Below are 13,791 nucleotides of genomic sequence, written 5' to 3'. Positions count from 1 at the left end.
CTAGAATCAAAAGAACTCCGACAATCATTCCGGTTCTCGATCAATTAACACGCTTATCATATAATTGTTCCTTTCAATTTTCTTTTATTTTAAGCCAGCTTTATCGAATCGCGCCAATGAAATTCCACGGAACCCTCTTCTCCCATTTCGTGGAAAATCAATCGAGGATTCAGTATCCCTTGAAGAGGTTCGTAAGATGATTAAAATTTAGAAAAATTTTATAATTTTGACTGATACGATTATCGAATGGTATTGAGAAGTTTTTCAAACCTGAATTTTGAAGGAGAAACAATTTTCTCACTGGAATATTTTTCAGGCAATATCGAATAACAAAAGTTGTATTTTTGAGAAAAGATTTTTCAAAATTGAATTTTGAACAAGAGACAACATTTCATATGAATGTTTTGAGTATCGAGAAAAGAAGATCGATCAGTATTTTCCATGCACCCTTTCGAAATTGAACAGAACAGCGACTTTTATCAGAGAGAAGTTCGAGGAATTTTTCACTGAAGGGAGAGAATCGTAGTGATTTTATTGTTCGCGATTCGATAAATCGCGAAATGATTTTATTTGTTGCTCTGAATTTCAAGATGCACTCGAAGGAATACAAAAATTTGATTTTTCTATTTAGAAGGATCTGTAATGATCTGATAATTTTGAACTAAATTAGTTTTCAATTGCTATTTCTGATAATTATTATAATTAGAAATAACAATTAACGAAGTTATCAAGACTGATAAGTTTCTTAAAAATGTAAAATATATTAAATTTGTAAAGCTAAACACTTTCACAAAAGAAATGAATTCCTTCAAACGCATTGTTCATTTTCGTAATCTTCTTTAACACCCTTTCCTCGATCCCTTTTCAGCAAAACCGATCGAGAATCGCTTCGAGATCGTTTCTCGTATCAAACGAGTAAGAAAAACGTGAAAATCGTTTCTAAATCTCAAGCTTCGAGCACTCACGAATGGTGTACAATTTCTCGCGTGGTTACTTGTTAATGTTAACCATCGTCTGGACAAAGACTAGCGTTAGAACCAGCAACCATGTACCTCGAAAATTTCTATGCTTTACCTTCTATTCATATTCTATATGAAATCGATTCTGTTTCAACAATGTCTCGTTAATTCAGTGTTAATTCGAGTAGTCACGTATTCGATGAAAACAGAGGAAAAAAATGGAATAGTATCGAAGAAAATTCGTTTTAAATCGAAACAGTTACTTTAGAGAGGAAAATTTTTGGCGAAATTAAGAAACATTCGATCATCGAAATTAAATTACAATTTATTGCGAAACCTTTTGGGACGCATCGAGATGAAAAACTGAAATGTCCCTTTCTTTTTTTGGATCTGTTCAAAGATTCTTGCTGATTAATCTGTAATGAACGTGCTCGGCTATAGACAGCCGCTAATTGGGTCTGATTGGATCTTGAAAAGACTTCTTTCGGATCGTTTATCCGGAGAAGAAATCCTTGAGACTGGTAGAAACGATTGAATACTGGGTCGATGGATCAATGGCAAAGAGTTTGCAAATCGTTTTAAAATCATATCTGATATATTCTGAATAAAATTGTCCAAGTTTTTAAGAAGTAGTATTAATTTTACAGACTTGTTGCTCTCCTTTTAATATGGAACAAGCGAATAGAACGAGTCATTACATCGAGGATTTCATCAGTAATTGCTCTCATCGACTAATTTAATTAAGTAGGGCATTCGTAAACTGATAGCTTATTTTATTGACTGGACAGTATTAAGATATTTATCGAAGAATTTACAGAGAATTTAATTCGCTTATTACTGTAATTCCACGTATTTATAAAATAATTAATCTAATTATTGTGATTACTGCTGCTGGCCTGCTGTTTATCGACGGGAAAAAAAACGTATAATTTCCAATCAAATTCAATCGTGTCTACCATTCTCGTAAATCCCAAATTTCCCCACAGCGATGCGGAAATCCTCTCAAGAAGGATTAAAACTCGATTGGGTATTCGCCACGTTTATGGTCCCCCCAAAAAAGAACACGAAAACAAGCGTGCATTATTTTCAACCCTCTCGTTGCTGCTCGACTAACCCTTCTAATTGCTGCTCAATGAATCGTAAGATATGCAGAAGAAAAATAAAGATGCCTGACACTTAATCTACCGGAAGCTTACTAATAAACTTTTCGATACCAGCAGTTATTGATTGAAAAGGCAATTAACAGATGCTTTGGTTATTAACCTTTTAAGCGATGTGGATGTATACAGGGTGTTCGATTGCGAATGGAAATCCCTTGAGGGGTTGGTAGCTGGGATGATGTTGAATAATTTCTTCCTTCACCGGAATGCTTGTTGAATATTAATATTTAAATTATTAATTAAAAACACTGAATAATCAAAACACACATAGAGCATAGGCTCAACTGCGCGAGTATCAGCTACGAGAACCTGCCTCGGCCGTAGTTGTTTACAAACTAATCGGCGATGCGTCGCGCTCGGTTCGCAGCCAACACTCCCGTGGCTGAGCATGCGCGCTATGCTATACTCGGTGTGTTTCATTAATAATTCGAAAACTAAGCTCTAATGAGAATTTTGGCAAAGGAAAAAAATATTAAGAATCACCCCAACTACCACCCGTAATCGAACACCCTGTATACAATTATCAAAAAATAACTATTCGGCAACGAAAGGATGAAACACTATCTTTCAGAATAAATATTATTAAAAATATGAAATATTTATCCAGCACACTATTTCATTTCACAAACCGTGAATCGTTTGTGGCACCCACGTGTCACCCTTTAAGTAAAGGGTTCGAATGCTGTGAAAGCACGCACAGACATAACATGTCGTTAATGACTTTTAACTGTAGGATGTTCAACCCTTTCATCGCAAACCGCGTATATATGCGTCTTAAAAAATTTGACGAATATCATTGCAATCGAAACGAGAGTAACGAACGATGTTTGGCCGATCGATTTGCGATTGAAAGGGTTAATCGGCAAAGCGTATCGCTGGCAGGACGACGATGACGATCAGCGAATTGGCCGCTGATCGTGGGCGTACCTAAAAAAAGTAAGCGTGTCAAGTCGACAATTAAGCGTGGAATATCGGCAACAGTTTGCCTTGTTCCACGGATTAGCAGCATCCGTGTTAGCCACAATATATTAGAGAGAGACACAACGGTGATAACGTATCCCCGACAATAAATATATCGTGAGTGTGGTTTTCTGCGTGTGTGGTGTCGGGCGTGTCGTTCGCGGCGCGAGACGATCCGTACAGAGAAACGGATAAAACAAAGAGAGAAAGACCGTGAAGAGATACACAAACAGAAACAGACATAGAAACAGAGAGAGAGAGAGAGAGAGGAAGGAGAGAAATTTTATAAAAGAACGGAACGATCGAGGAATAATGGAGAAGAAAGGGTGTTACTCGCGTGTCTGTGCATGTTTTCCTCATTTTTAAAATTCCTCCTAAAATTTGGTCATCAGTATCATTGGCCGAGTCGTCCAGGAAGTAGAATTCCTTCTGGACGATATCCTGGTGAGAACGAAGGACAACCAAGAAGAAGAGGAGAAAGTCGCTCGGCGAACAAAGAAGAGGCAACAGACATTATCCGACCCCTCCTTTTGATGGACCTTCGATCCTTGCCAGGTTTGTTCCCAACAAAAGCTACAGGACAGATCGCGGATTCAGAGACACGGTGAGCAACAGAGAACAAGATGAAGAAGAATCCGAGGAGACGAGGAGAAAGGAGAGAGTGGATTCAAGTGGTGGAGGACATGCAACCGCAGGTGGTGTGGCAGGTGCGGTCACGAAAAACACATCGTCCAGGATATACGCGTCTCGTGTGCTGCTACTCGTTGAAAAGCATCGCTTATAAAGGTCAATCAACTAATCGCTCGCAATGAATCATCGTGAAGAGGATAATAATCGAGGACGCGTAAAACGAGGTTCAGAGATGCTCAGGCGGAAGACGAACACAATACTTTCAGCATTATGAAGAAAGGTCGCTTAACACCTTATTAATTTCTCAAAAAATATATCTTCTTTTTTATATCGAACAAGAAAAAGGTTAACAGGTTTCGTACCACGTGGTCCACAGATGGTTAATCTATTCACTGTGGTATTTCCTTTACCACGAATCGTTCACTTCAAATTTGATAAATTATTTATTTATTAATACGTTTCGATCTTTCGCCATGAGCCGCGAATGGTTCGCCGCATGGAACGTGTTAAAACGAGGCAAAGGCAGACAGGTACAAGAAAAGAAAACTAAGGAAGACAGTGAAGGTAGGACAATACACAAAAAGAGAATCACAGAAAAAAGAAAATAGAGAAACAAAAAGAAACAGACAGAGAGAAAAATAGAGAATAATAAACGTGGATACCGTTCGACTGATACAACACAGCGATCCACGTATCGCTGCTAATTAAGATATTCTTTTTTTTTTTTTTTTTTTTAATTAGAGACAAAGAAAAATAAGACATTAAGTAGTGGTGTTGGTCATTACCGTTCGGGTCCGGGGCAATCGGGTACAATGATTGAGGCTTTGTACTGTCGGGCCGTGGTGGTTGGTGGTTGGTTCATTGGTGGTTGGTTGGTGGTTGTTGTCGATTGTTGGTAGGGTGGTCCATTTGCCGATCGAGTCAGGGTCCGTCGTTCCGGGCAGGGCAACGGCAGGGCAACGGCAGGGCAACACCAGGGGGGCAACGCCGGGGTTGGGGCGGGGCCAGGGCACAAATCATCAACCAAGTTAGACATCACGTCTCTCACGGATGGATTATAATCGCGGCTTAATCTTCTAAATCCCTCCTCTCCTTTCCGCGGATTTCTTACGCGATATCCCACCCATTCCTACCTACGTTTATTTCTATTTTATTTATTAAGTGATCGGAGAAACATTTGCAAATTCGATCGTACGGTTAGACAACAATGGTCTGCGAGGAATCCAAGCCCATTATTTTCCGGGTACTTGTAAATATTCTGTAAACGCTTTTAAAGCCCATCCCACCTTTCCTTTCCGCAGTTAATTGACGCTGGCTGAACCTCGACGTCGATGCTCGCAACGGCATTTCAATTGCTAACGAAGCCCGCTTAAGCGTGGCTAATTAAAGGAAGTTTTAATAATTAACTTGCAATTTCGCGGAGCGCTCGGATCCTTCCTACTCCGAGGCTCGTCGACTACGTGGCTCGAATTATGAATCTGCTAATCGTTTACCGCAAAGTGTCAACCCTTTCGCAGATAATCAAATTATTTCTATGCGCTCTGTAATTCTAATAAATCCACTTAAATTTACAATATCGTTTGCAAATATTTCTCCATGTTAATGTATGCACGCGGCGAGTATCGCGAATGTTTCCGAATCCTAATCGTCCAACGCTGTCTAACAACACAAGCAAAACCATAAAATTCTCCCACAGCGACGCACACGATTTCCCCATACACATTTAACGCGACAATCGCTACGGGGGAGCTCGCTGCAAAGGGAACCACCTCTATATATGTACACTTAAAAAAAGAAAAAAAAAAAAGAAAATTGTTTCCCCGGTGAGACTCCATTTTCCCAGAGATTTTCTTCTCTCTCTCTTTCGCTCTTGAAGGATACCTGGCCTTCCACCTTTGGGTCACGCAGGTGCGTTTACCTACGAATCTCAAAATTGACACGCGAAACATCGCCTCTCGGCCGTATTATTTTTTACGACCAGGGACAAAATTAAACGGAGATGGGTGGTTTGTATTTGCTTAATTTTCCTTCTTTTTTATTCTAAATAATACAAAGCGACCCGCGTATCAAAGATACATTAATTATCATTAAGCAATCTCGTTGCTCAACAATTATGTGCCAAGGTGTACAACTTAGTTTCCTCACAGAAATATTTATTCAAAGCTTTTTAATTATCAAATTAAACAAACACATTTCCCACGTCGAGTCCAGTCCCCGATTTGTCCCTGATCTTATTTCTTATCGCTGTCTATCGTGTATAATTAAAAAGAAAAAAAAGGAAAAAAAAAACAAAAAGAAATAATCGTGTGTATGGTGTTCGCGATCGAATGTGATCTGCATATGGGTGGTTTTCGTGTGTTCCTCCTCGAAATCGAAACACGAGTTTAAGGACCGTCTAAGAGAGCTTAAGCTCGCGTTTGAAACCGCTTCGGTTAATTGTCGAAAGCGTTTTCGAAGCATGGCCCCCGCAAGCGAGAAGCTCGCGATTCGGGGCTGATTACCTCGCGTGCCCTACTTTTACGCTCTGTTCCTCTTGATCATTTGGTTCGTGTGTAGGGTGTCTCTATGGTGTCTCAAGGCCGGCGATAAATAAAAAATTGCAATGAAAAACAATCGACGTTACGCAAGGAAACCGATCGACAGGCTAGCGAGCGTAAAAACCTGTTGCAGGATTCAATCGAATCGAACATACGTGGAAATAAATGTTTAATACATGATATGTTGATAACCTGACGCGACTGGCCTTGAAAATGTCGTTCAAACTGAAAGCTGATGCATGTCAAGCGGTGAAATTTTGATTTTATACGAAAAATTTGCGAGTTTTTCGAATTTCAAATCCTGTTTTCGATTCGCGCGATAGAGCAACAGGCCTTACTCGGACGCTCGAGCCTTTTTAATCAAGCGTTCAGGGACGAATGCAGTATAACACGTCCACCGTGTTTTCTTGGATCACGATCGTCTCGATTGCACCGTAAAGGCCTCTGTAACACGATCGAGAATCAAGGAAGTAATCAAGCGAACGCAACGTGTCGAGCACGAATTATTAGACGCGCAGGAAACTGCCTACTTCAAGAACCAAATGCTCGATGAAGATATTTCATACACGTACGATGCATTTATTGAATTACATTGAATTACATCGTACGTAGACGCACACGCTCATACATGTACACACGATATCCGAAATTTCCCTAAGATTCCAGCTAACTAAATCGACCGAGAATCGACGAGAAATACGGTTCGCCTGATCGAACATATCGCGAGAAGCTCGTGAAAATAAATATTCTCATCGATGCGGAGAGGATGAAAAATCAATCGAACGCTGAATCAAGGAATCGATCGTGTCTAACTTTAACATTCTATTCTCACGATCTTCTTCTTTCGTCTATAATATATATTGCCCTCTTTCGTCCTTCGAGAATCTGATCCCGAGGGAAGAAGAAGGGATAGGAATAAATCGATGAAGGTACAAAAAGGCTTACCTGACTTCTCAGTTTGGTGATGTTTTGGCCACCCTTGCCGATTATCGAACCGGCTACCTGTAACAAAAGATTGTCGCATATTTTGCTTAAAATTAGAGAAAATCAGGTTGCGATTTGAAAGGTTTGATCGTTTAAAAATTCCTTAGAACTTGAAAAGTTAATTTTAATTTCCTCCTTTCGAATTTCGTGGGAATGAGAAAGATAGCAGAAGGTCGGATCGGTGGGATAAGTTGAAGGTGCGCAGGTTCCAGTGATTAGAGGCGATAAGTTGATCAGGCTATTGCAAAATAGCACGCAACGGAGGCGCACAATCCACGATAATTGCCTTCTCCGTCACCGTGAATGAGTTCACTCTGAAAAGGAACGATCCCAACTTCCATACACTCGATTGACCCTGACACCGACACGGGGATCCGAAGATTGCGTGGTCAACGACGATCAACCGCGATCGATATTGTGTTCGATCATTGGTGCGTAACCACCTGTGCCTCGGCATCGAGATATCGATGAGAAAGCGAACGAACGGAACGAAAGAATCGATGAAAAATCCAATCCTCGTCGCGATGACTGCGCGTTTCATTATCGAACGATGAGATTTTCATTAAAAAAGAAAGCGGAAACACGGTTAGAATGAAAGGAAAATTATGAACGTGTCACCGCGAGTTGGCACAAGCGTCAGCGAACTTTTACTTTAACAATAACGTGTACGAGCTATCGGAAAATCAAATGGAAAACGGTGAGAAAAATGGTAGAGTTACACGCAGATATATCAGGAAGCCTTGTACGGCGAGGTGAAACGGCTGGAAAACTTCTCCTTTGGAGATTCAACGGGAAAAACATTTCCCATTGCTCCGGACATCGTGAACATCGGTCAAAGCGAAACGTGAAAGTAAAAGTTTGCTTTCTTCGGTACAACAGCTATTCGATACATCATTCAACAGAAATACGAATCATAAGAAGAGTTCTTTTCGATTCGATCACCAGCGGAAAGAGCTACGTTTATTTCAATTTGAAAAGCTTCCAGGAAAAACGCTATTTTCCTATTCTAAATTGACCGGAATGCTTACCTTGCTGGGAATAAGAAGACGGAGTTCATCGTCACCCTGTCTGTAACGCTTGTGAGGACTTGTTGGCCCTCCAGAACCTGTCATGGCGCCTGCATCAGCTTCTCTCTTCATTATACCTGTAACAAAAACATTTAATCACCGTTCAATCCATCTAACAACGATCAAGGACCGACATCAAAGATAATAAATTAATATTCACAGCGGCGATTGAAGATGAAAATCATCCATGTGGTCCAATTAAATACCGTGACCCAGAAATTGAAATTTAATCCAGATAACTCCGGCAAAGGAGTTCAATTAAAAGTTTACGCCGCGTCTAATTTTTAATCGCATCCGTAGCGGAAAGTATAACGAATGGACGATGTAATTGGACAATAAATAAACGCGACACGATCGAAATTTGTCCCCGGTCAAGAGGAAACAGAGCTTCCCCTCGATTTCCAGCTACGCACGATGGCTCGACCCGGTCCGGAAACAGCGACGTGCACCGCGATTCGTAATAAACCAATAAACACGTTTCGTATTCGCGTAACCCCTCCGTTTGCGGAGAACACTGCATAATTTATTGTCCGTTAAATCGGCTCGGTTGGTTTAATGACGTGGAGAGCATGGAAAACCGATGGAACGCTTCGACCTATTCACGCAGAAACACGATCGTTCGATGGACCCTCTGGAATCTAACTTCTAATGAAATAAATTTCAGAATTTTTAAACGGAGAATCCGCAACCAGAAGTTATGAAGAATTTCACCATTGGAACCAGGCTTTTAGCCGATGATTTAAGAAACCTCGTTTAACCGCTAGAAAGTGTTTCGCGGACGGAGATGTTTCTCTTAAAACACACAGAAAGTGTGGAAACGTTTCCTTCGGTCGATGGATCGATGGAAAAGTTTCGAGGCGCCTAAAAATCACGTCACCGACGAGCTCTGTTTCACCAACGAGGAATGTTCATTAAGCTTTCCAGGTATTTGGGAAGCGAGAAGGTTCGTTAAGAAGATAAGAGCGTAAGAGTGTAATTCTTCGTTAGAAGCTGAGAGCTCTTCACCGTTCGGTCCGTAAAGGTTTCAAAATCCCTTCACCATTAATTTCGTACCCGGAAATCCTTGACCATCGATCCCGGCCGTTAGAAATTATTCATTAGTCGCGCAGGCCTAAAGATCCCCGGTTCAAAATTCGACGATCGATGATGAAACGATCGCGAAGAACTCCTGTACGTTGAAATCGTCTCGAAAACGAAGCGGAACGTGACGGGTTAACGATGATACGCGTTTCGCATGGAAATGAAACCGTGACACGATTACAAACTCGTGAATCAGCACCGACTGATGATTTCGTAGTGTATCAATCTAATTATCTTTCAATTATTAGAGAAAATTTTTCATTTTTTCCACCGGTAATCTGTTTTCGTGATTCGTGCAAAGAGCTTCGGCTAAAAATTGAAGAGACGAGCAGGCATCTACGAAAAGGAAAAAAAGGAAAACGAGTGCTACCGGACGCGAATCGATACTCGAGCAGTCGACACGCGACGTTAATAATTTACCGGAGCGATTCGAAGGGTGACCACCCCCCAGCCAGTGCGATTCGTCGTTTCGATTTCATTGCGGTCGCGGTTCAAGTAAGCGACGGGAAAACCGAGTTCATTTTCTAACCCTTTGCTGAAACTAGCTTGAAAGGGTTGCAGACGACGAAACGAACCGTGTTTCTTTTTCATTATTGTCCGAGAAAACGATGAATATTAATATCTCCGAGGAGATTTCATGGGAAATTCGAGTCGGTAACGTTGTTTACCAATTTCGAACCACGCCTTTTTCGTGAAAAATACGGGCAAGCAATTTCCTGCGGCGTCGAAGCGACGAAAGGAATTTTCGTTCGTTCGAGATCAATTCCGAACGTCTCGAACGCGATCGATCAGCAGATTTCAACCCCCTCGTTGAAACGAGCTTCAAAGGAACACGGATACGAAATACGATTGATGAAGTAGGAGGAATGATTGAGTAGAGTCGAATTTTTTTTCGCCTACCTACGGAGAATAATTAATATCACCGTTTGGTAATTAATTCACGGTGGAATCGGGTTGCGTTCGAATAAAGTTATATAATACAATTCATAGGGAGAGATTGAAATTGTGAAAATACCGAGTGAAACTCGAGTGCATCACACATGGATAACTTTTACTGGGCGTTGCACACAGGCTCGGTTAAACGTGATGCAGTAGAACGCAATTAAATTGAGCGGACAATGACAGCGAACCGGGCTGAAATTTCCCTAAACTAATTTGATACCATTGTTTTAACAGTGAAATTTTCGAGCTCTAATAGAGTTGGAAAATTCAATAAAATTCGACGATGTATCTTACAGATAATGAAAAAATATCGAACTCATTTAAAGCTGAAAAACGATACGAAATCTTTCTCGAATCTCCGCTCTGTTATATTTAAAAAGCGATAAATAATCTTCGCGAATCGACAAGTTTGATCGGAAGCGACGGAAGTTACACGACATTTCTTGGAACATAATTGATTCGCAAACTTGTTCGCGAACAACTAGCCGACTTTCATCGTTATCATACAGAGGAGCAATTTATTTCTGCAAGCACCGTCATGTTTTCAACAAATAAGCAGCGTGCGTGACCGGCTCGTGTCGTGACACGAACTCGAAAAGACCTGCTACGTTTCTGCTCGTCCAGCCATCGCCAGGGGGGGTGTAACCAGTCGATCCGTCGTTACTCGTGGGGGAAAAAACGAATGATAAAATAATAGGGCGATGGGGAGGGTAGTTTTCCGCTTGGTACATCGATATTTAGTGGCGGTGCTGAATTTATGAGCTTCCATACTTTTTCGCGTAAAAACATGCAAGAAACATTCCACCAAACGTGGCAGAGATTTATCACGAGTCTGGGCGATATTTTTCGATGACCCAATTTCAATATTCAATTTAGATTATAAAATTTTCTTCAATCACGGGGCGGAAGTTTATCGAGGTTCAGATTCCCGGTTCAAGTTCACTGAGTTCAAGCTGGTCGTTGCTCGTAATTGCGGTCTCCCTTCGATGCCCTCTATTCGTCGTGTCCCTGTTATCAGCCCTGCGACCCTTGGCGAGTGGCGTGCGTACCGGTTATGGACTGGTTAGTCGATGCACTGCCGTCGCCGTTGGACTCTTCGGCGCCTCACGCTACCCTAGTTGCAGACTCAACGGCGCCCCTTTTCATCCCTTCCTCCATCTCTCTTTTTCTGCCCTTTCACGCAAATATCCCGGTGACGCGTGTCGAGAAAAGCAAACGGGTTGATTAGATTTCCGTTACGAATAATTGATACCTTACCGATTGGAATTGGCTATCAATTGATAGAAAATATAATCCTCCGTTGAATTCGAGTGTACCGGAAGGAGAAAGCAACGAGGAACTATTTCAATTACGTTGGAAATTCGAATGGAAGAGAATCCGTGGAACGCGCGAATCGAGGGTTACCGCCTCTTGTCGCGATAATTCTACTTCTCTTGGTAGTTCTACGGTCCGAGTAATTATTTCAACGTCGAGCAGACGACGGATATCCGGGATAATTGCGGCGAGCGTGACAACGATCCATCCCCGAAATTACTCGTCCCCCCCCCGGCGAAATACGATGTTTGCATGTCTACCCTTTCTTCTCCCGCACCCTTTTTACTACGTGTCGCGCAAGATCGCAACCCGTTGAAAACACCAGCTTGATAACTGTTCGTTTCGCTTATGGGGTGAAGAGAATACGTTTGCGAATTATCGTGACATCGGTTTTGAACGATTCTGTATTTATTAGCGGGTGGTCTCCAGACGTTCGAGCTTGAGAAAGTTCTCTCTGTCGGTAGTATAAACAGTTTCTAAGCACTTTCTCGTAGGAAATGTTAAGCGCTTCTGTACGCCAGATGTGTTGACTCTAGAAATTGCCACCAATTAGAGGCGCTTCGAGGCGACGCTTCTTGATCACCATACACGTTAGAAATTTCCTGTTCGCACCTGAAATTTCTTCAATTTCCCGTAATAACAAAACAAAGAACACATTTTCACCCAGAAGACCAGCATCGAGTTCGAACGAAACCAGGCCTTTTTACGAGATTCGGTTTCAAGTAACTGGGTCAACGAACAATAAGTCGTCGCATTAATTCCAATTAAACGAATAGACGTAATTGGCAACTGTGTTACGTAGCACTCGTTACGTTATTTATACAACCAAATAAGGGTCAATTTTTTAACGCCATCCGTTGTACCAATTAAAGCCAGCGGAATCTACTATTTATAGTTACAACAAAAGGGTTCGAGTGTAAATAATTGAAAAGAAATTGAAGAGGAAGAAGACGGAGGAAAATTCGTGTACCCACAACCGCGATATTACGCGGTTCTCTCTGGTCCCTGCTATTTATCCTCGCCGAGTAAACCGAGAGCAACAGCTAAATTTAATATTCCCGCGACAAACGGTTCTCAAACAGCCGGCTAATTGCACGCTAATTTCCCCGCAACCGCAGCTCGGATTACCCTTTTTAAGCGGCTCCAAAAATATGCTCTTGGCCACAAGAAACCGTGGAAACAGGAAAATGAATACAGAAATCAGAAACAACTTCCCGGTTGCCATAGAAAACTATCCTGGTAAGCCATGAAAGGAACAAAAGGGTGAGAAAAAAAAAATAGGCAACAACGTATACATTGAACACGGAATGAATTGGGAAAACTACAACTCGACGGAAAAAGCTTGTTTACCGTTTTTCCTACAACCTCTCATCTGATCCTTCCTCTTGTCCCAGCCTTGTTCACCCTTTTTACTTCCCCTAACGATGAATCTCAGACAAAGTTTTCCTTGTCATTTCGTCAAGTACCAGATATTATTATCGATTTTTTTTTTTTTTTAATTTTGCAAATATAAATTTCACGCGAGAGATATTCGAGTTGGCGGAGACGAGGATCGAAGGTACCCTGTCAGGTGAGTCGAGATTATTGGCTTCGTCTGAGACTAAACGGAGTTGGCTTAGAAATTCGACGCTTTGACGTCATACCGCCGCCCCGGCTTTCCATCGGCTTCTTTAAATAGAGTGATCAATGATATTGCTGATTGGACGCTCGAACTTTCGCTCGAACAACCCCTCGAAATTCTTAGAAAATTTTAACCCTTTGTCTTGGGCTTTGTTTCGTAAGAAATTCTCTTTGACCCAATTCGATCGAAAAATGATAAGAAAACAGGAATCAAGTGATTTCCTTTAATTGCGCTTTTGTCGGTCAACGATCAAAGGAAAGTTTATTAGACATTTCGAGGGAAAATACAATAGAAAGTCACGGCAAAGGGAATCGCGCTGCTAATTTACACAATTAGACTGGTGGATCCTCCCAGAAACGCTCATTAATATCATTGAGGACACAGTGCGCCTATTCAAAGCGTTAACGAGGACTGGTTCACCGAGTTAATACAAGACAAGACGACGGAGCTGCTATGCTTTGTGCAATTCTCGCTAATTTCTGCGGCCAAAGGAATGCATTTTAGCAAACTTCCGTGTATTTACCGTGAATTCTACCA

At 41.5% G+C, this 13,791-nt stretch overlaps 1 protein-coding gene across 6 annotated transcripts in view; it reads right to left on the bottom strand.

The window, feature by feature from the left end:
• Positions 1 to 13,791, bottom strand: part of HnRNP-K (Heterogeneous nuclear ribonucleoprotein K) — a 61,295-nt gene that overhangs the window by 22,523 nt on the left and 24,981 nt on the right. For all 6 annotated transcript variants that reach the window (XM_034328105.2, XM_034328110.2, XM_034328109.2 and 3 more), the window contains 3 exons: positions 8,259 to 8,374; positions 7,192 to 7,248; positions 4,495 to 4,538 (listed from right to left, as the gene is read on the bottom strand). In XM_034328105.2, coding sequence (XP_034183996.1) covers positions 4,495 to 4,538; positions 7,192 to 7,248; positions 8,259 to 8,369 — 212 coding nt within the window. In that variant the 5' untranslated portion in view covers positions 8,370 to 8,374. The remainder of the gene's footprint in view (positions 1 to 4,494; positions 4,539 to 7,191; positions 7,249 to 8,258; positions 8,375 to 13,791) is intronic.

Source organism: Osmia lignaria, chromosome 1, assembly GCF_051020975.1.
Source record: "Osmia lignaria lignaria isolate PbOS001 chromosome 1, iyOsmLign1, whole genome shotgun sequence".
Lineage (NCBI taxonomy): Eukaryota > Metazoa > Arthropoda > Insecta > Hymenoptera > Megachilidae > Osmia > Osmia lignaria.
Note: the sequence above shows the minus strand (reverse complement) of the source record. Positions and strands in the feature narration are given on the sequence as shown.